At 42.5% G+C, this 21900-nt stretch overlaps 1 protein-coding gene and 1 long non-coding RNA gene across 2 annotated transcripts in view; one reads left to right on the top strand and one right to left on the bottom strand.

Annotated features, from left to right (window-relative positions):
- Positions 1-12725, bottom strand: part of LOC119162410 (uncharacterized) — a 32714-nt gene extending 19989 nt beyond the window's left edge. The window contains exons 1-2 of the long non-coding RNA XR_012887791.1: positions 10956-12725; positions 6681-6894 (exon numbers count right to left, since the gene is read on the bottom strand). This is a non-coding gene — a long non-coding RNA (uncharacterized LOC119162410). The remainder of the gene's footprint in view (positions 1-6680; positions 6895-10955) is intronic.
- Positions 4105-6670, top strand: LOC142776764 (uncharacterized). Its single transcript, XM_075881064.1, has 2 exons — positions 4105-6177; positions 6603-6670. The coding sequence occupies exon 1, from the start codon at positions 5383-5385 to the stop codon at positions 5968-5970; it is 588 nt and encodes a 195-aa protein (XP_075737179.1). The 5' UTR covers positions 4105-5382; the 3' UTR covers positions 5971-6177; positions 6603-6670.
- Positions 12726-21900: the final 9175 nt, after the last annotated feature.

Below are 21900 nucleotides of genomic sequence, written 5' to 3'. Positions count from 1 at the left end.
TGAGTTTAATCCAATTTGCAATGACTAATTAAAGTGCCAGTGATTTTAATCCATGCACTAGAAACACAAGTTTGCCACTTTATACAGTAGAAATGTGAGAATAACGTAAACATGAAGTCACAGGAAGAACTTTTCCTTCGCCTATACATGCTTGCGCTTATGAAATGAAGTGTGCATTGCTATTTCCTCCAAACATTTTGGTGTCATAGCTTCAAAATAAAAAAAGAACAGTGTGTGTTAATTGCATTTATGGGTACTAAAAGTATTTGCTCATAGAGTCCATGTTAGTCTATGGTTCGTCGCTACTGCATTATTCTGGCTAACCATGTACACCATCGCATATGCATAGATTCGTGTCGGCTACTTATTCACTGAGGCATTCGCAGTCGTCTGCTCAGCCCGGTGATAACGGTGATAGACAGATGGTCACCAGGGCCTTTTTCAAGCCCTTCTCGCGGCTTTGAGCCTTGGCGACCCTCCAGTTTTTGTTTGGTAAATAAATAAAGTTTGATTTGATTTGATATTCATTCGTTCTTGAAATCAGAAACAACCATTTAAAACTGAAGTTGTATTTGTTTCGGTTCATGTGGAATTAAGTTTTTTATAAAAGCATCAAAGGAGATACTCCTGTTTTCATGCAAAAGACGACGCTAGTACTCCTGAAGCGTGTTTGCTTGAAACACGCGTTCATCGAATACACATAATTTTGTTTGAATAAAAAGATAACAACTAATATGAATATAAAATATGACTTCCGTTTTCCACATCAGGGTCACGAGTTTACGTCTTATGTGCCCTGCAGGACGAAAGCCTCTTAAATTATTTCTAATTTGCTCTGCCCTGTGATGGCCCCCTAATGTATTGAGCATGTACCTGTTTCTGACTCATCACTGCCCACAGTCAAGTTCTTCATATCTTGTTATGCATCCCGGCACTCCAATAACAATATTATGTCTGCCGCATTACATGACCTGGCCCAGACATGTAATGCTATACAAATCTAATTATGAGCTTTTTTGACGAACACAAAATATTCTTGCTTTTTTCTTTCGTTGCTATTAAAATGACTCCACCCGGGCCAAGCACTCATCTACAAACTTGTACATAGCACAGTATAAGCACTCCAAACATGGCTCAAGCGAACCACTGAATTTTTGTTTCCACGAATACTAGCAGCGAATACTAATAATAATGATTTATTCTATTTTCCGACTATAGTATTTATATTGTAGAAACTGCATTTCAAATGCACTGCCATTTTTAAGCCCCGTATTGTGCTTTTTGTGCATGGATTAAACTGACTGGCACCTGAATTGAAGCCATTGGCGATTGGATTAAACACTGTGGCACTTGGATTAAAATCACTAGCACGCGGCCTGATTGAGTTGGCGCTTGGATTAAATATGTTGGGGCTTGGATTAAATGTTTGGCACATGTATTAAAGAGGTTGGCGCTCAGATTATTTCAACGGCATGCAGATTATCTAAGCTGCCACTTGGATCAAAGTGAGCGGGAAAACCTGTAGTTTCCTATGGAACTTCTGTAACTACTTTTGAAGACATTTCTGAATTCGCATAGTGTAAGTAATGGCACAATAGCAAATAGCCCCATTAAGCTGGACCAAAAAAAAAAAGTTGTACCAGGACAGAAATTATTTGTGACAAAAACAAAAGTAAATATTACTGCACAGACTAAGCCACAGGAGAGGGCCTTTGTGGTCCTTGTGGGCATTTATAGAAATCACCTACATGCTCTCATCATCATCATACATTTGGCTATGAATTCTATTCTTTCCATGTGACACCATCATTGTGGGTGAAGTGTGCCTGTTCTGTGCATTGCACTCAGGCTAGATAAGCATTTCTCCAGCTAAAACACGTGCCCACACCATAGGTCGGCATAACTTGTGGAACTCACTCAGGCTCATTCATGAAATATATCAGGCTGTTAAATTTGCCTGCACCACGTGAACCAGTTCACGATGTTCTGCGCCTTGCCATTCGTTTCAGCGGTGCAGCATTGACGCCCTCTGAACCCTGCCATTCATTTCTAAAGGTGCAGAAGAGGTAGAGCGCTGGTTCACGACTTTCCCGCCTCTCCCACACTGACAGTGCCGGTTTGGTGCAGCCGCGCGTACAGCTGAGCAGACGACGCAACACTTTGGTGTAGGCACTGTACCTGCCTCCACTAACACGATGCGTTTTTTGCAAAGAAGTTTGTGCCTCATAAACTGTATGCATAATCATTTTGTCATCGGTCAGTGTTAGCTTAACGGTGTTAACTAAGCGAACAGAAATAAGGCCTGCATCAGCACATCGTCATTTGTTTTGGGTGTTGCACTGTGCCTGCACCACTGAACTTGCGCTTCACAATTTCTGAACTTTGCATGAACAGCCGTGAACCGGTTTCAATTGGTGCAGGTAAATCAAACGGACCTTGTATTATGAACTTTGCACTCATTTTACTCAGACTCACAAAAATTTTTCTGAGCTGAACTCACTCAAACTCTCGTTCACACATATTTATTTATTTAACAATACTGTAAGCTTTTGTACAGTCCCATACAGGTTCTTAAGCCGGACTCACTCAGACTCAAACTCACCAAAACATTACTCAACCGCACGCACTCAGCCTCACGGTTGGACCTGTGTGAGTGAGTACTACTGAGTCTACTCATGAGTTCATCAGCCTAGAATTAGCTTCTTTGATTGTGGTGTTAATGCTCTTTAACACCAATATCTGACGTAATCGGTGCTCTTCTTGGTGCCGCTTCACACAGCATCTTCGAAAACGAGTTCCAAGTGCTTCCAAACCAGTAAAGTCATTTTTCTTGGAGGAGATGATAAGGTATAATAGTCAAGAAATTCCCTGGAAGACTTAGTTCGGGACTGTGAAGGTGCCCCCTTGTATAATTCACACATCTAATTAATAAATATTGAAACGGTGTATGAACAACACTGCTTTGGAATACCTGTGAATAGATGTGAGTATAAATGTGAATCTAGGTAAGGCTGAGTAATGCTGAAAATGTCTAGGTAGAACCTCAAGTCGGCAAAAGAAAGTGGAACTCGCTCAAGAAATATATTTTGCGCTTTAGACTCACTCGGACTTGGACTCTCCAAATTTTGCTTAGCCTAACCCACTCGGACTCACACTCACTAAAATTTTCTTCAAACTAACTCTCTCATACTTCAACTCACAAAAATATTGCTTATCCAGACTCAGACTCATAATGTGAGTCTGAGTGAGTTCGTGTGAGTTGGCCAATGAGTGAGTTCGGCGACCTATTGCCCACACTTTCTCCTCTTTTTGAAATACTGGTAACAGATGCAAATTTACACTTGTCTTTAACTTTGAAACTTACCATAAATGTTACTGCTCTTTATAATTTATTAAAAAGCAAATAGAGAACTCAAATTCAATAGAAAATTATTAGCCAAGGCTATTTATATTTTTAGATTCACCCACCAAAAATGTTCTCACAACATCCACGACTTTTCTATGCCTTTATAACTATGAACAGCTTTCAACTTTATTGCATTGTCTGCCAGGCCCCACAGGTACTCATGAGTGACAATTCAAGTGCCAAGAAGGCCGCCCTGCAGCAGACATGCCCGTCAGCAAGGCAGCTTTTGTGCCATTTTCATGTGGCACAAGCGGAGTGGCGCTGGCTGACGACATCTCACAACTCTGTCGACAAAGATCAGAGGAGACGATTCATGCCTGCCTTCCAGCTGGCAAGCTTTTTTGCTATCTAGCTGTAACTCTAGCTCTAAGATACGAGGTGCATTTGTTGCATCTGCACTTAGTGAACAAATTCACAATGGTCTGCTATTCTGGCATTCGTTTCGTGTTTCCAACATGATGGCACTGGCATTGCAGCATAGGTGTATAAAAAGCACAGCTGTCATGCAAGTGCAAAGCTAGTTCATGAATTACCTTCACTTCCTCGTGACATAATTTGGAGTGTATGGCGCACAAGATGCCCTAATTTGCAGATGACAATGCTGACAGCATTTGTGTCCATTTTAATCACATTCAAAAAGTACACCAGTAAACGTCTGGTGGGTTCAAATGATTTCAAATGCCATAAAATTAGGCTTGTACAAATATTCAAATGCTTCGAATATTCAAATGAATACTGCAGTAATCAAATTTGCTTTGAATCGAAGTTAAATTGTTGAAAATTTTGAATTATTCGAAACGAACAAATAGGTGCATATTAGTCCACATGTAACACTCTGTAAAGGTGGTTTCACGGCAGTGGAGGGATGCTAAACCATGAAAACATTTACCCAAGCATATAGACCACATGTAAAAGTGGTTTCACTGCAGTGAATTGGTGCTAAGCAGTCAAAACACGTAATCAAGAGAAATTCGCGCTGCAGCAAAGCCCCACTTCAAAGTTTTAATAAAGAATTACCCTGACATCGATTCTGCTTTTTTTGTTTTCAGTTGAAAAGCTCGTTACACAGACTTATATGCACTAAGTAAAAAAAAAAAAAACGCAGCATATTTTACTGGCTATTACTTGGACTGTACCAAAAGTCGAATGCTGTACAATTCAAAGTTGTTGCCACTTTCTTTGATAAAAAAAAATGGCGTTTGCATAGGCCCTGTTTCAAGTTTTAAAGATCTGTGCAAGTTTGTTTGGCCATGACAAATATGCCCGTTTTTGTTTATAATACGCAATATATATACTACTACAATTCAATTAGAAATTATTTGACTAAAATCACTATTCGCTTCGAATTCACTTCGAACCTAAAATTCCCTATTCGCACAAGCGTACAGAAAATGTCAGCAGCATCAACTTTTATGGACCACCGCTTGGCAATTCGTAGAGCAGACCGCGGCAATCAATTTCCAGATTACAGCGCTGCGCACCGTGCACAGCCTCTATCTTGAAAAACGATTCCCGCGCTCCTTTCCTACACCTGACCAATCCTCCTTTCATGCGCAGTGACACAAATTCGCCGACTGGCGACTTGACTAAGCACGCAGCTCATCGATTGGGTTAAACCAGTCACGACGGCAGGCTACGCTTTTTCCTCCCTTTGAAAGAGAAGGGTGGCGAGACCGCGCGAATATTTGAAACTAGCTGAAACCAATGTTCTAACCCTTGTGAATTCCTTAATAGAGCATTCGCAAAATCCTTGAGGCAGCATGTTCACGGAGCAAAGGTGCACATATTTTTGATTTTTGGTCCTTGGGGGTTGTTTACTGACCCTTTGAACTGGGGCAAGCATGTGCAGATCACAAAGTGACTTCAATGCAGACAGTGAAGCAGGCTAATGAATCTCCATTATGGTGCAGTTTAAAAAAAGTGAAAATATGCAAATACGAGCACCTCATTGAAAAATTTCCTGCTATCTACAGGTCATGTATGCAGACACAGCAGAAAAACTTGAAGCTGCCACTGCCGAACTGAAGTCCCTACAACACGAGGCCTTCGTGTCTAGAGTTCTGACATTCTTGTGCCAACAAGAAGAGTGGGTGCAGCTCTACCGTTTGGACGTGTTGGCAAGGGGCCACAACACCAACAATTTTGCGGAGGCAACCATACGCGTGCTCAAAGACATTATACTGAACAGAGTCAAAGCATTTAACGCAGTCGCACTCGTAGACTTGGTGGCTCTGGTGTGGGAGAAATACTTTGAAAGCCATATCCTCCGCCACGCCTATAGCCGTGTTCCAGCCCATCAACAGCTGTGCAAGCGGCTGCTGTCTAGAATGCCAAAAGACGCAGCAGAGGCCATACAAGTGGTAGGCCAGGGACAGTACATTGTGCCTAGTGCCACCCACCCCAGCTCCAGTTATGAAGACTATGCAGAAATAGGATTATGCACGTGTCTTTTTGGTAAGCAAGGTGCATTTTGTCAGCACCAGGCTTTGGTGCAGAAAAAGTACAGAGGACTGTTTCCAAATGCTCCGGCACCGAGTACTGACAACCGCTACCAACTGGGATAGCTGGCCCTGGGCGAAAAGTGTCCCCCCAGGATATTTTTCGAACCCTTCCAAGAGGAGGAGCCCAGCAGTAGTGCCAGAACCACGGAAGATACCAGTGCCCAGCAGGAGGAGCCAGACAAACTCCAACCAATGCAAGGCACCAGCACGCAAGAGGCCACACACGTCGCACCTGTACCGTCGGTGCCTGATGCGGCCCAACTTGCTCAGGTAGGACAAGCCCCTTGAAAGGGCCCTGAAATACTTTTCAATTAAACATAGGGAATGCTACTGAACAGTAGTCAAGGCTTCTTTTATTCTTGTAAGCTTATTATTGTGCTCCACCGCACTAACGAATTTACAATTTCATATTGGTGGATGTCATCATTCTGAGGGCGATTTCAAGATTTTAACACTACCGGTGTCGTATTGTTCCATGTTTGGGACTACAGGTCACCAATTGTTGGTATTAGCAGCACTTCCACTAGCAGAATAGTCAAAACAGGTGACAGGAAAAACTTGACTTAAACTGACTCCTCAGCTTGAACTTTATTCCCGAGCAGTTGTCTCCAGTTAGAGAGGAGCAAAATAATTGTGCAGTTCTTGTTGTTGTGCGGTACACGTGAAGTATATTTCTTTCACCACTTTTGGTGCAGGCCCAAGAGCATGCATAAGAGTTCCTCGAGGTCCAGTTGTGGCGTGTGCATTCTATGAATGCACACAATCCAGCTTACCTTGATATCGTGAAGGGCCTTGGAGAGGAGCTTGCTCGTGTTCAGAACAGCAGCGATGGGACAGGACTGATGCTGGCACTCAAGGCTACCGCTTCAGCAAGACGTCGCCGGGCCCGTCACATAAGGTTGCAACCGACCAGCACTGCTAGGCATCGGCCAGGGCTTACAAGGGGGTCCAAGAGGGTCCCTACAGGGCACCCAGCAGTTGAGCCAGCTGCCAAGAAAGCAAAGAAGAGGCCCAATTCTTTGAGCCACAACATAGAGAAAAATGTGCCTGGTGCAAGGCTGCACTGAATGGCAGCTGCCTCCCACCAACTGGGCGCACGACAGTTCTAGGCACAGAGCCAACTTAGTTTCAAACATAATTTCTAGCGTTTTAAGTGGCGAAACGATGATATGATTGTGAAGCACACCGCAGTGGGCGACTGATGATATGTGGGGTTTAACATCCCAAAACCACCATATGATTATGAGAGACGCCGTAGTGGAGGGCTCCGGAAATTTCGACCACCTGGGGTTGTTTAACGGGCTCCCAAATCTGGGCACAGTGGCCTACATTATTTCCGCCTCCATCGGAAATGTAGTCACCGCAGCCGGGATTCAATCCCACGGCCTGCGGGTCAGCAGCCAAGTATTTTAGCCACTAGACCACCGCGACGGGGCCCACAGTGGGTGAGACTTGGGATCAAATTAGGCCATGTGGGATTCTTTAAAGTGTACCTAAATCTAAGCGGAGGAGTAGCTCACCGCCACCGCTGCACTTGATGCTTCATCTTTCATTGAACCGAAGCGAGAACGACTCCTCGCATTAGCTGTAATATCATAACCTTAGAATTGGTCACCTTAGCCACAAGCATATGCATTTGGCTCTGCACTACTACCTCAGTATCATGCATACAGCCTTGTCAAAGCTGATGTTAAAGAATGGTGCCCACTAATCCCACTAGTCCCTTGGATCCACCAGGTGTGGCCCTTACAAGTCACAATCAGATACTCATCAATGTTATGCAGTAACATTGTGCTATTCCACCATGAGTGACTTTTGTTTCGCCTTACCGTCAGGAGTTATGAGGTCTTCAATTGTGTTTTTTTGAGGGGCGGGCGGGTTAATGTCCTAAAACCACGACACTGACAGTATTGTTATGTACCGCTTACCTAGAAAACGAAGAAGTGAGAAGACTAGGTGGTGCCTGTCCTGGCCACCGTGGTTGTTTTTACCCGCAGTACTGTTACTGTGAATATTGTAAGTACACTCGTTTTCTGTCATCTCTCCGTAACACCTTTGGTGGAGGTGCTGGGCACATCAGGAGCACACAACAGAACTTCGCAGCGGACGTATTCTTGGACGGTCCATCACGCCGGCAGACAATTCTGCTGATCCAGCCCTCGCTATGCCGAATGCACCCAGTCACGTTGTCGTGACCCACCTCCGAGACCCAGGCCCCTTCTGCGGGACTGATAACGGTCACGTGGAGAAGTGGCTGGCCAACTAAGAGTGCAGCAGCAAGACCAATTGCTGGGATTCGACTTTGATGCTTGCAAACGTCAGGGGTAGGGCCAGTGTGTAGTTCGACACACACGAGGAGAATGTAAACGTACGTAACAAAAAAAAAAAGACGTATGTAGACAAAAAAATGAAACACCTTTTCGGAAAGCCCTCTGCACGCCAACATAAAGAACTCTCGTGCCGTGCCCGAACCTCAACGGAGCCGTACATGGTTTACACACAAGATGTCTTAGTCTTGTGCAACATATATGTCGTAACACGAGGCAGCTGGCTGTTCGCCTTTATTTTATTTGGCTGAAATCCAATGTTGCCTATGGACACCAATGATGCCTCCTTCAACATGCCCACCCACTGAATATGCTCAATAAGCTAAAGCCCATGCCGACCATACACGTCAACTTGTGTGCGTTCGGCTAACCGACTCGCAAACGGGCCAACAATTTCGTTACGAGAGCAGTCATACAAACACCCACTTTTCTCCAGGATTCCTGTGCTGTGGTCTCCAGCACGCTGTATTGAGCTTTTTACAAAGCTACTGTTCCCGCCCTCCGAACCGTACCCTGTGTGCCGCCAAGTGACCGACGTGAGATAAGAAATTGAATTGTCTTTGTCCTCCTCGACTCAACCCCATACCAACATTGTTTACGTTGTACGTCTGAAGCCATGTCATACACCGGGCTGCCGCAACGCACATGTATAATAACCACCACTATACCGTCTTTCTCTGACTGCACCGAATCAGTGCCTTCACCCCCGGAGGGTAACGTTATGTGCCGCTCACATAGAGAGGACGAAAAAGTGAAGGACTAGGTGGTGCCTGCTCTCGCTATCTTAGTTGTTTTTACCCGCATTACTGTGACTGTAAATATTGTAAATATACCTGTTTTCTGTCATCTACCAGTAACAATATCACTTATGAAACACCCGTTGGGGCACATACATATTTTTGGAGAAGGTTTTTGGGCTATGATTCTATTTCGGGCCTTACAAGGTTTTACAGCGAATCACTGAAGTACCCTATGAGGTTCTCCCAGAAGGCACCTCAAGAAACTGCTATCAGCTTCCAGAAAGTGTAGTCCCGTGCGTTTCTAGACTTTAACCGTACTTTTCTTGCTCCTACTCGTCTAATTAGCAACATTACAGTGTTTTGACAACTTAGCATTGTTTCCTTTATTTCACCCTCTCCATTTTGTTGATTGCTGTTTATTCTTATTCGATACCTTGCTTGATAGCGGCCGATTGAGCTATTTTGTGTTATGACACGCCGTCCCATTGTATAGTGCGCTCATCCTTTTTCTTCCATTCCAATGTGCTGCATCGAGACTGGCACCGCGGCCGGGATTTCAATGACGCAACCTGCAGGTCGCCACTAGATGTGGTGGGTTGGTCCTCAGTGCTGTCGGCCCACATCACTCAATGTAAAAAACGGTACCAGAACACCACTTGTCACCACCAAGTTCCCTGCAATGCACACTTATGTGTTAACCTGGCAAACTACCTGTGCTGTCAGCAATAGTATGCCCTTCTGTGAACACCACATCATCCAGTGCACCATTATATGATGGCTAACTACCGAGCCCACATTTTTAGTACCGATGTGCCACTTGCATTTTCAATTTTAGCTCAAAACAACAGCGCCCTACTCTAGTCTCAAGATGACTGAGCCTAAGTGCAGTATAGTGCTTTCTGGTCAACAGAAAGTCAAATTGATATTGCCTGTGTGTGCACCATGCTGCATCTGTGTGCTTTACACATATTGGCATGACAGCATCGTGTCGACAGTGTCCATTTAATATACGTGCCTGCCATGCCGCTTCCACTAAAATTCTAACAAAGACTTTGTGTTTTTTGTATCAATACTTCTTTACAGACTAGTTGGTTTCATACTTGAAAACTCTGCTTGCAGTGCAAGCTGAAGGAAAAACGAGAAGGGGGACAGGAAAGAGTACGCTCTTTCCTGTCTCCCTTCTCATTTTTCCTTCAGCTTGCACTGCAAGCAGAGTTCATTTTGTTTTTCAAAGTTATTACCATGTCTGCTCATACATGAACTCACCAATGTATACATCCACGTACGTCTGTGCTTGACGCATAAAGTGCTATCTTTGTTGTGCCATTCTCCTGTAAATACCTTCAGTGTTCTCTCATGGGACAGTTTTCATGTTAATAAATTGTTATCTCATGTATTGCATATTTATTTTTGCATGGGTATAGTGGTTACAACAGTTGGCAGCTGTGATTTTAGTAAGCTTCGCCCTAATACATTCTTTTATTGAAACCTCTCAAAGGAGACATCACGCAGAGTAGAGCCGCATGGAGTGCACTCGACAGTTTCATAGAGAAGGGTGGCAGATTATTTTCAGGTCACATAATACACAGGGGGCGAAAAAAAAGCGACAACCACAAACGGGCGAGGATAACTGCGAGTCTAACTTGCCTTCACCTGAACACGGGGCCGTATTGCAGTGAAGCCATGAAAAAAAAAAAAACATCCGCGAAGAGCTCTTTAATAAGTTTAATTCTCTTGTGTTAAATTAGTTCGACTAAAGACAATATCTTGAGGCTCCATGCTTTCCTTTCAGCTTCAACAGTGTGGTAGTGACGCACGACAAAGTTTGCGCGCAGGCTTTCAAGGATTTTACGATCGCACGCATGTATCACCACTACATTTCTGTCCTTGCTGCCCGAGCACAGTTCGTAGCCTTATTAAAAACGACAGTATCAGAAACCCGCTTTCAATAACCGCATGCTGAGAATCAACAAAAACTCACCAAGTGGAGTGCAGTAATCTCCGGTGTGGCGTTTTTCGCAGCAGGCCTAGGTGTATCAGGCGTAGCAGATTTTTATACAGGTGGCACTGGGCGTAGTCAGTCGACTCGGCTTCAATGCATCCTGAACGGCGCGGCTTTGCGACTCGGCAGTGAAAGGAGGGGCACACGCTTTCTTCATGAGTATCCAACTCGGCGTAGGGCGTTCGTTCAGTGGGATGTGGGCGCACACGCTTCTTTCGCGAGTATCCTACTCGGCGCAAGGTTTCCTTCCGAGCACTTTGGCAACAGGCGTAGCGGCGACTCGGCTTCACTGCGTCCTGAATGGCGCGGCTTTTCGGCAGTGAGAGGTGGGGGCACCCGCTTTATTCACGAGTATCTAACTTAGCGCAGCGCGTTCGGTCAGACGAGCCGCACACGATTACTTCGCGAGCATCCGATTGCAAGGCCATATGCCTTGGCAGGGCTTCCTTCCCGCGAGCGCGACCCCACGCTAGCTGCTGCAGCAGCCTCCGGCAACACTATGCGAAAGTGGTGGTGGTAGTGGTTAGAATGAAGAGGAAAAAGGCACCTAATTTCTGTCTGCCTTCGGGCGACACGGCGCAGTGCCTTATAGGGGAAGGGGGAAGGAGGGATAAAAAGAATAGAAGGAAAATAGACGGAGAAGAAGACAGCCAAGCGAGAGAAAAAGAAGGAGATAGGAAAGTGGGGATCCGGTCGAAGCAGTCCAAGGGCGGGGTGCCACAATGCGAGAGCTGCACGGCGTCAGGAGCCCGCGGAGGGCAAACCAGTCGGCGGGAGCTACGCTGATGTCGGAGATCGCGAAGGCACAACCGTGGAAGTGTTTCGGTTCCCCCGGTGGCACGAACCTTTTCGAGGCAAAACGGTTCGGTTCACCCAATAGCCGCTTAAAACCGGCTTGACTTGGCTTAAAGTGTATGAATAGATGGCGTTAGAATCGGTGTGTTAAAAAACATTTTTCAGGCGATTTGGGCGTTCTTTATTCTGTGGTTCAGGTAGAGTTCCTCACTAGCTTGTGACACACAGTCTGTGGCGGGTTCATCGTATTCTAGTCGTGATGTTTTTTTCTCCGATGTTGGTGTTGGATTGGACTGTAATCTGTTTGAAATGGCGAGAAGCGCCTATGCCCGTGGGGTCGTGGTCGCTTTCTGTTGTTAGAAAGTGATTCATACGCAAGTCGCTGCCGCTTTTCTTAATTCCTGTGATGTCGCCGTGCTTATCGAGTAGTGAACGTCATTCGCCCGAAGCACAGAATTAACACCTACCAGCCCGAAGTGTTTGCCACCAAATCTACAAGCAATGACAATGAGCATAAAATAAAGGCCTTTGGAACGCGATTTGTGAATATTTGTCTGATGCATGTACTACGCGGATGTATGGTAGGTGCATGCGTGTTGCTTGAGGACCGATCAAACAGCTGGACGTGTCACTTGGGAGGAAGTATATACTGTGCCAACGCTTTCATTGAAGCTTGTTCTTGCGTAAATGCGCGAGAGAGATACGGAATGCACAAGTTGGAATTAGAGAACGTTCTTGTCCGAGTGGCTTTATTAAGCAGTCGCAGATGATGGCAATTTGTTTGCTTAGCAGTGTGTGTTTAGATTGGGGTAACCAACAGTGAAGGTAGTTGTGTGTGGGTGAGGAAATTAGTTTTCTTTGTTGCGGTGCCTTCCAAACAAATCCGTTATTTCTTCTCTTCATTGCGTCGGTCTCTTGATGTGGCACTAAATTTTGCTATGTGCTCTTCGTGACACTTCCTCTCCCTCTAGAATGCTCTAGTAAAAGTTGACGCTAAAGTTCAGCTGAAGTGTTTAAAGTTCCTTGCAGCTAACCACAGCAACATTTCTTTGTCTATGTGATCAGACGGACGCTCGTTACTTGGCATGCCTTTTATAACGCAAAACGTTTCTTTTTTTTTTTCATTTACTGAACAGTCCGGAAAAAATCGGGGACATTTGTCCCGACTGCGAAATTCGGAATTCGACTGCGAAATTCGGGACGGCTGGCAACACTAGTTTAGGCAAGTGTATAACAATGAAAAAATGTAATAAAATAGAAATTTAATTGCTGGGAGCATTGTCGAGCTTCAATTGCTAACCCGTAAAGGTCTTTTTAAAAGTTAACATTGCCGCAATACACCAGTGTCATGGGGTGAAGTGCTTGCAGTGTATTGCAGTAAAGCACACATTATGCGCGCGTGTGTGTGTGGAATGGAATCGTAGCACTGCTATTAGGCCTAATACGATGCGCCGTGCTTTGTCTCATTACTGGTCATGCGACAGACGGCATCAGCACCAACTTCAACCTTTGTAAAGAGTCCATATGTTCCCCCCATAATTATTTTTTTTAATTGTGGCAAGTGATTCACACTGCAGTAAACTTCTAGTATATTGCATGAATAATTTAAAATTGTTGCATGACCTCTAATAAAGAAGTGAGAGATACCTGTGACAGACTCCTTGGTACTCCAGATTTTGTGCCATCAGATATGTGCTCTAAAATGAAAATGATCATTATTAGTGAAATATATACTCAGGCTAGGTATTGGAGACGATTGTGCATGTTTTGCAAATTTCCTTTTAAAAGCTCATGCTTCACTTTATCGGGCTTTCTTTAGTTATTAAGAAAAATAGCTCCCCAAGAATGGTCTAAAATTAAACACACAGTTTGTCATGGGGCAAGTTGAGCTTAGCAAGAAAATGATTTATGAAAACCATTCTGTCGCATAACTAAGAGCAAGCTGGTTTCAGGAAACATGTTGACCTGGGATGATGGCACGTGTTCACGCATCTTACAAAGGCTGCTTGTTGTTATAATGTGGCTGTAATTGAACAAATGTCTGTCATCAGGTGTGGAGATACATCGCATCTCTGATGATCAAATTTTTAAAGAATAGGTTTTCAGGGGATGCTAAAAACTTTTTTTGAAGGGGTGAGCATTAGAGAGCATTACTTTATTAAAGTCTCCAATTTCATTAGGTTAGCACTGAGGCTTGCAGGTATGTTAAATGAGCATGGTCACTTGAGTAACACTCAGAGGTCAATAATTATAGGGTGAACAGCAAGGCATGTATGAAACAGGATTATGCAAATTGCAGAAATAGACATAATGAAGTTGTCGAGAAGACTTTGTTAACAGTACAATTACAGGCTTCATGCAGAATTTGTTTTCCAGCAGGGTGCATTTACTTTCGCTGATGCTTTCGATGGCATCATTGCAGTTCATAAGCACTGGTTTTACGGACTGCACGTGATGATCTTGTTTTTTCAAGGTTCATGTACTGATTAAAAGGTATAGAATCAAGAAACTTACATGCTGTCTTAAGGCATAATCAGGCTCACCATAGAGGTAAGTGGTGAGATTTTAGTTAGTTGTATGTGGGAGGTCTGTGTACATAACATCATAGTAATCTTGCAATGCTGTAGCTTTATTTGTGTAACGAGTGAAGCTTCTTTTCCTGTCAAAAATTTCTGCCAAGCAAACAAGTTCCAACAGTAGGATTTGCCCTTGGGTAAAGCTGGTGGTAAGAGTGAGCTTATTCAGAAGCCCTTCAAGAGTACCCACTAAAGGAATTAGTACCTATAGGGCAAAAATTCCAGTGCACCAAGAAGGGCAAGGGAGGATGGTGCAGGTTAACATTTCAGGAGGGCATCTTCTGGACATCATCCTTCTCTAGCCACAAGCTTGTATGGCCAATGTTTAGCAGACTACTACTAACATAAACTAGGTAAAAATGTTGCTTCTCTATTGCAAGATGACACACCATATACCTATTGAGAGTCTCCTCACCACAAGCCCTTACAATAGCCTAAAAATATTTTTTTCTACGGTGCCCTTTTTTTGTCGTAAACAGTTTTCTGAAGCAACAATATGCACATTGTGACAGTCTAGCTGGTGACCACAGAGATGGCTCCCGCCATCACGATGTATACTCCACTCAAAATGTAAGACACTGCAAAATCATAGTCCGGTGTGCGTGCATACGACCTTGAACATGCAAGCAGTGACCACTTCTCTTGTGTTCTCTGCACTGGCGCATGCTTGTTGCACACCAGTTCAAGATTGTGACAGTGAAATTAGTTCTGGCAATGCTGTCTCAGAGGTACACCCTTAGGAACACCATGGTGGAGCGAGCAGAGATTCATATCAAATGTAGTAATAAACTGGCAACACCATGGTGATATAAGCACACTTGCATTAATTTATTACATTTTTATTGAGGCAGACATCACACAGCTAAGCCTAGTTGTGATCTCTTTTCATTATTGTCTACATAGTTTTCCCGTTGGTCACAGCACAGGAAGAAAAATTTCTCTGTGGGAGCACCATATTTTAAGCTTGCATGACTCCAATGAAGCACTGTGCGAACAGATATATTGAAAATGTCAATACTTCGGGTCCTATAAATGGTGAATTGGTTGTCACATTCAGCCGGTGATCCTGCAGGAGCTTTAGCATATACTCTAAGGTCATTTTGCATCAACAATGCCACATACAATAGTTTAACTATGGTTGTTAATGGGCAAGATGATGCATAGCTTCAGGGAGGTAATTAAGCTAAGGGGGAAAATTATAGATGCCTAAGCACCACTGGAAAAATGAAAAAGCACAGAAAAAGAGCATCGGTTGCAGCTGAACTACAGAAAATATTTACACTGCACCACACATTCGCATCATCTAGAATTTTCCCTAATAATGTTATACCAACCTGCCTAGCAGCAAGTACTTCTAAGGTAATAAAGTGCAGAATGACACTTGCATAAGGCAGGGAACAGGACGCGAGTTAACTGCCATCTATAAGCCTAGTTGTGATCTCTTTTCATTATTGTCTACATAGTTTTCCCGTTGGTCACAGCACAGGAAGAAAAATTTCTCTGTGGGAGCACCATATTTTAAGCTTGCATGACTCCAATGAAGCACTGTGCGAACAGATATATTGAAAATGTCAATACTTCGGGTCCTATAAATGGTGAATTGGTTGTCACATTCAGCCGGTGATCCTGCAGGAGCTTTAGCATATACTCTAAGGTCATTTTGCATCAACAATGCCACATACAATAGTTTAACTATGGTTGTTAATGGGCAAGATGATGCATAGCTTCAGGGAGGTAATTAAGCTAAGGGGGAAAATTATAGATGCCTAAGCACCACTGGAAAAATGAAAAAGCACAGAAGAAGAGCATCGGTTGCAGCTGAACTACAGAAAATATTTACACTGCACCACACATTCGCATCATCTAGAATTTTCCCTAATAATGTCATACCAACCTGCCTAGCAGCAAGTACTTCTAAGGTAATAAAGTGCAGAATGACACTTGCATAAGGCAGGGAACAGGACGCGAGTTAACTGCCATCTATCTTTGTTTGTGGCTTTGGTAGAAAATATATAAGGAAACAGACACATGTGAAGAGTGACAGTGTGCAATGTCACAGTCATCAAAAACATCACTTAACATTGCCTGCTCGAGAAATTTTCCTGGTTTTCAAAGTTTCAACAAATGTGTCACAATTAAATACACCACTTCTTTTCCAGCTTGAACTGCTTCCAATAGTTCACATCTATCAGGACTGCTGGCTATAATCTTTGTCTGGTATTTAATCTCAACTGATATGCCCTAATACTTACACACAGTCAGCCATATTCGTCTATCTATCCTTAACAGCCTGTAAGTTCACGTGTAACAACACACGCTCCACGCTTCCAGTGGTCATAGTCCATAAGGGTCATTATATCATTCAGTTAGCTGCCTAACTATACTTTCATTCATTCACTTCATATTTCTTGAAAATAGAGATATGTGAACCCTACAACTGCTTTGCAAAAAACAAATGAAGTACCACACTTGCTATGATGGCTTAATTGAAAAAATTATTTCACGATGATGGCCCATAAGCTTTCTCTATAAAACATGTAAAGCCCATATGGAGAAGTATGTGTCCCAGGGAAATTCTGCAACTGCCAAATTCGAAGAGTGTGCAAAATATTTTACGATTTCACATACCAAGTTGAATACTGTTCTATTTGATTCAGTCGCCATTATTTGTAGAACTAAACATTTTTTACTAGTTTAATAAAATTTAAAATGTTAAGTGCACTGAAATAAAGCGAAAATGTGTAAAAGTATCATAAGTTTCATCCCTGGCAGGTTATACGCATTAAACATGACAGCTTATCTAGTGCAGCTGGCTGCTTCGCTCTAGGAAAGTAATTTTGCTACCTATACAATTGTCACTTACCCTTTCTTAACACTTCTGTAGATTTTAAGGGCTTGATGTTTTCGCCAGATACTCGATTCCTACTTTTAAGATTTCTAGGAGCCCTTATCATAGCTGCAAAGGGAGATACAGCCAGTATTTGATGTACTTGTTTTTATATTGCAAGGGAAATAATACATCAACTGTGAAATAGCAATGAAACATTTTGTATTAAATATTATTTCAAATTCGTTTTGCTGCGCAACTTGTGTACCAAACAGTGACTGACAACCATTGGGTGTATTTGCACCATGCTCTGCCATGACGAAGCACGTGCATGAAACTTGAGAGACAAAAGCTCATGCATGCAGGTGCAATTATTATGTAGTCATCCATTGAAACATCCTTGGTAATTTTAAATACTTGGCTGGGCAGATGTCTGTAAAAATTATTCTCGAATGTCCAGGCTGGCTACAAAATGAGCAATGCTAATAATGTTCTTGCTTGTGCCACAAATTTTGTACCACTCATTCTTTAAAAATATTTCCTAACGCTGTTGTTGTACAACCAAACAAGAATATGTACATGCTCTTTAGCATACTGTTATTCACAAACTAAATGCCAGTTCATTAAAACTCAAGATAGTTAAACATTCATATTCCATAATTACGATCGAACTACAGGTGAGTTACCACAACAACCAATCTTCCACTAATGTCATTATGTTTTCATTATGAATTTAGTAATTTGCATGCTTGCTTCTTTTTTTAAGAGTATGCATATTATTATACAAGACACCACAACTAACTCATTTATCAACTTCAGTATTTTATCACTTTCAATTAACCATCATATTGCAAAGTCTTGAAACAAGTCACTTTTAAGACCCACAAGTTTTCTTGTGCCCTTACAGTGCATCGAAGGCCCTGAAGTGTCAAACAGGCCAAAAGGCATTGGTAAGGCTTGTTCATAGGCATTGGACAAATCTGTTTACAAAATGTGTTAAAGGCACATGCGTGCACATGTTTTGGTTTGATTGTACGTTAACATTAAGTGCTAACTTTCACTTCACTTCACTTTATTACCTTAAAGACCCCGGTGAGGGGGTATTACATAAGGGGTAGGTTAACAAATGGAGGTTACAGAGAGTGATCTTCTGACAAGCAATATGTATTTATGTTTTGCGCAAACGTTGATGAACACGTGATGGCTGCAATGTCATGGGGAAGGCCATTCCAGTCCACTGCTGTGCGAAGAAAAAATGAGGCAGCAAAAGTAGTAGTGCGAGCGCGTGCGCATGCAATTGAATAAGAATGAGTTGTGCGGTGAGATATGCGCGTTGGTGGGATAATGTAAGGTGCTTGATTGAGGGAACTGTGAAAGAACTTGTGAAACAAACAGAGGCTAACGATGCGGTGATGCACAGAAAGATTATCAATATCATTGTCATGTTTTAGGGATGATATGCTTATTTCGTATGAATATGAAGAGTGAATGAACCTAGTGGCGCGATTTTGTACAGATTCTATTTCGTTTATTAGGTATATCTGGTGCGGGCTCCAGATGGGCGCTGCATATTCTAGTTTAGGTCTGATGAGCGATTTGTAAGCCATAAGTTTTATGTCTAGTGGTGCGTGACGCAAATGACGCTTTAGGAAACCGAGGGGTCTGTTTGCGGATGATATGATGTTGTTTATGTGAGTGTTCCAGGAAAGGTCAGATGTTAAGGTGACGCCTAGGTATTTATGACTGAACTTGTTCGATAGCGGAATTAGAGATTAGGTATGAGAATGATAAAGGATTACGCTGGCGTTGAAATGAGGCGAGTTTGCATTTAGTAGGGTTAAGCTTCATTAACTAAAGATCACACCACTGTTGCACGAGATCCAGATCCTGTTGGAGTGTAGTTTGATCAGAAATGTTAGTAACTGTCTGATGTCTCGTGTTAGTTGCAGGTTTATGATTTCCGAGAATTTTCTAGGGTTAGATTTCAGAATTTTAGTTAAATCATTGTGATAGAATGTCTGTTTCGCTTTTCTAATTTCAGCATAATAAGCATCTTCCGCAGCATAGTACTTGCCCCATGCGCACGCATTACCATTAAACTTCGCAGCTCGGAAGAGGCGCTTTTTTTATTTTCAAATGTTTTCAAACTTGTGGAAAACCATGGTTTATTTTTATTGGCAGTAAAGCTCACTGTGGGGATGAATTTATCAGTCAAGTCAGTTATCTTGTCCTTAAGCATTAGCCAGCTGTCATTGAGAGAACAGGAACCGAGATTGAGTTCGAAGTATGGTAGGAAATCTCGTAATTCACGATTAATTAATTCATAATTACCCTTATCATACAAGTGAATCGTTTTGCGGAAAATGGAGCGTATTTTTGGGGTGAAGTTAAATATGGTATGGATGACTTTGTGATCGCTAATTTCACGTAAGTATGCAATAGATTTTAAGCTTTCGAGGCTATTTGTTAATACCAGGTCTAAAATGTTTGAGGATTCACTAGTGACGTGCGTTAGTTCGGTTACCTGTTGGAGGTTAAAATTGAGGCAAACATCGACGAATTCTCTTGCTTCAGTATTTCCCCAAGGTTGGTGAATCCTGATTGAGCCAATTAATGGAGGGAAAGTTAAAATCCCCATAAAGCAGAACACGTGCGTTAGGGTGTTTATTAGTTAGCTGGGATAAGATTTCGTTAAGTTTGCGGGAGAAGTCTGGGTCAGTTCGAGGGGGCCTATAGCATACGCCAAGTATTATTGCTTCGGGAGGGGCACGGCATATTACCCATAATGATTCTAGTTGTGAAGATGTGTTGATTAGAGAGCATGATAGTTCTTTTTTAGTGGCGATGAGTATGCCTCCGCCACGTGAATTTTTACGATCGTGACGAAAGAATATGGTATTTATCCCGCACTAACTTTATAGTTAGGGCTGGAGTTTCAGATTAATTCCAGCCTATTTTTTTAGCAATATATCTATAACATGTGGTACAAATAGTTTCTGTTAGTAATTTCACAAATGACAACACTATTATCAGCAAATCATGACGAAATTTAGATGATAGCAAGAAAAGGGCATTGGCAGTTAAAATGAGAAATAAGCTGGGCTTAGCTGAGCACAAAGTGAGTTCAATTTCATGCGAAGCATTCAAAGTACTAAACTTTGTTCGGTAGTGCCAAGGTCCAGATGACTTAATTTTAAAGTAAATGTTTATGACTGACCTTGTCAAATGTGTTGGAAAATTCTAAAATAATTCAGTCTATGAATCACTCCATCAAGAGAATGGCACAATTTATGAGTAAATAAGTGGAGTCTAACTTTGAAGCGTAGTTTTAAATCTATACTGCGTAGTGTTGTATGAAATGTAGGGTGATTTAGAGGTACTTAGCTGCTGAATAAGCTTTGTTAGAATATAATATTAGTAGTGGTATTACAACATATGTGCAAGCTAAAATGAGGAAAAATAATAATAAATTTTTAAATTCCAGAAGAAAAAAAGAAAGTTAAAAAAATTACAGCATATTCATGGAGTGATTGATGATGAGTGGGGTGAAGCGTCCGTCCATGCATGCGTCTATGCGTTCGATCGCGTTTGAGAATGCAGATGACGCATGGGTAACACCGATGAGACGCGTGCCAAAGGAGCCGAGCGCAAGCGTCTTTAACGTGCCCGCCACTCTGCTTCGTTCATGCCCCACCAACGATCCACTACGTATGGTGACTATAAAGGACACTGAGAGATCCGCTCATTCTATGCATATCCAGGCACAGCCCCCCATGCAGCCAATCTGAGAGTAGGGGTACAGCGCCATCTAGTTATCTTTACCCAACTGCAGTTTCTATGTAATTCTTAAGAAAGCGCTGTCTAATATACTGTTCAGCAAATACTGCCTTTCTTTCTTTGTTTTCTCTCCTCTCGGTTATGCGTGATGCTTGTACCATATCTAAGGACACAGTGAAAGATGAGGCATCAGTACCAAAAGGACTTATTTGGTTTACATTCTTTTATAGTTTGGGGGAAGTATGAATATTTATAGCAACTTGATTTAAAAGTGTATTTATTATGTGTTTGTGAGTTCCTGTAAGGTGTTAACTTAAAATGACACAAAAAAATTACTTTTGACGTGTCGATGTTTATGTCACTATGAATTAGTTGAGACAAAATCTTTAGTTTCGCTATTTTTGCCCTACCTTGTAGTGTTAATAGACCAGCTTTCGTTTGCAACTCAGTAGGAGAATTCGTTAGATTGAATTTGTTATAAATATACCTCATTGCCTTCCTGTGCACCCCCTTTTAATCCTTGCAATTAGTTACATTGTATGTGTAAACCCCACAATACTATTATAATCATGTTAGTACAGTGCAGTCCACTTATAACGATATCGAGAAAACCTAAAAATATGATCGTTATAACCGGTGATCGTTATATCTGGACTGCCGCCAAAAACTCGTCGCCGGACGTACCTTTTGTAGCTCCAGGCTTCATTTCGCTATTTTCACCAATTAATAAATATTGTAGATAGTAGGATGTCAAAAACAAGACTTTATTTCTTACTCCGAAGAACGCATCACGGGTTCGCTGAGGAAGAGAGACTGACCGACGGCGGGGTGGGAGCAGTGGGAGGAAGAAAGCACAGCCAGAGGTACCGATGCCGCCACGCCGCTTTGCTTTTCGCTTTTTTTTTTTTCTCTCTCTTTCCCGCTTTCGTTCGGCAAGCTACGAGTAGCT

Source organism: Rhipicephalus microplus, chromosome X (genome assembly GCF_043290135.1).
Source record: "Rhipicephalus microplus isolate Deutch F79 chromosome X, USDA_Rmic, whole genome shotgun sequence".
Classification (NCBI taxonomy): domain Eukaryota; kingdom Metazoa; phylum Arthropoda; class Arachnida; order Ixodida; family Ixodidae; genus Rhipicephalus; species Rhipicephalus microplus.
The sequence above is the reverse complement of the archived record's forward strand: the minus strand, read 5'-3'. Positions and strand labels throughout refer to the sequence as shown.

Excerpts from the sequence above, each read along its gene's own strand:
- LOC142776764 (XM_075881064.1), top strand. The coding sequence starts at position 5,383 with ATGTATGCAGACACAGCAGAAAAACTTGAAGCTGCCACTGCCGAACTG.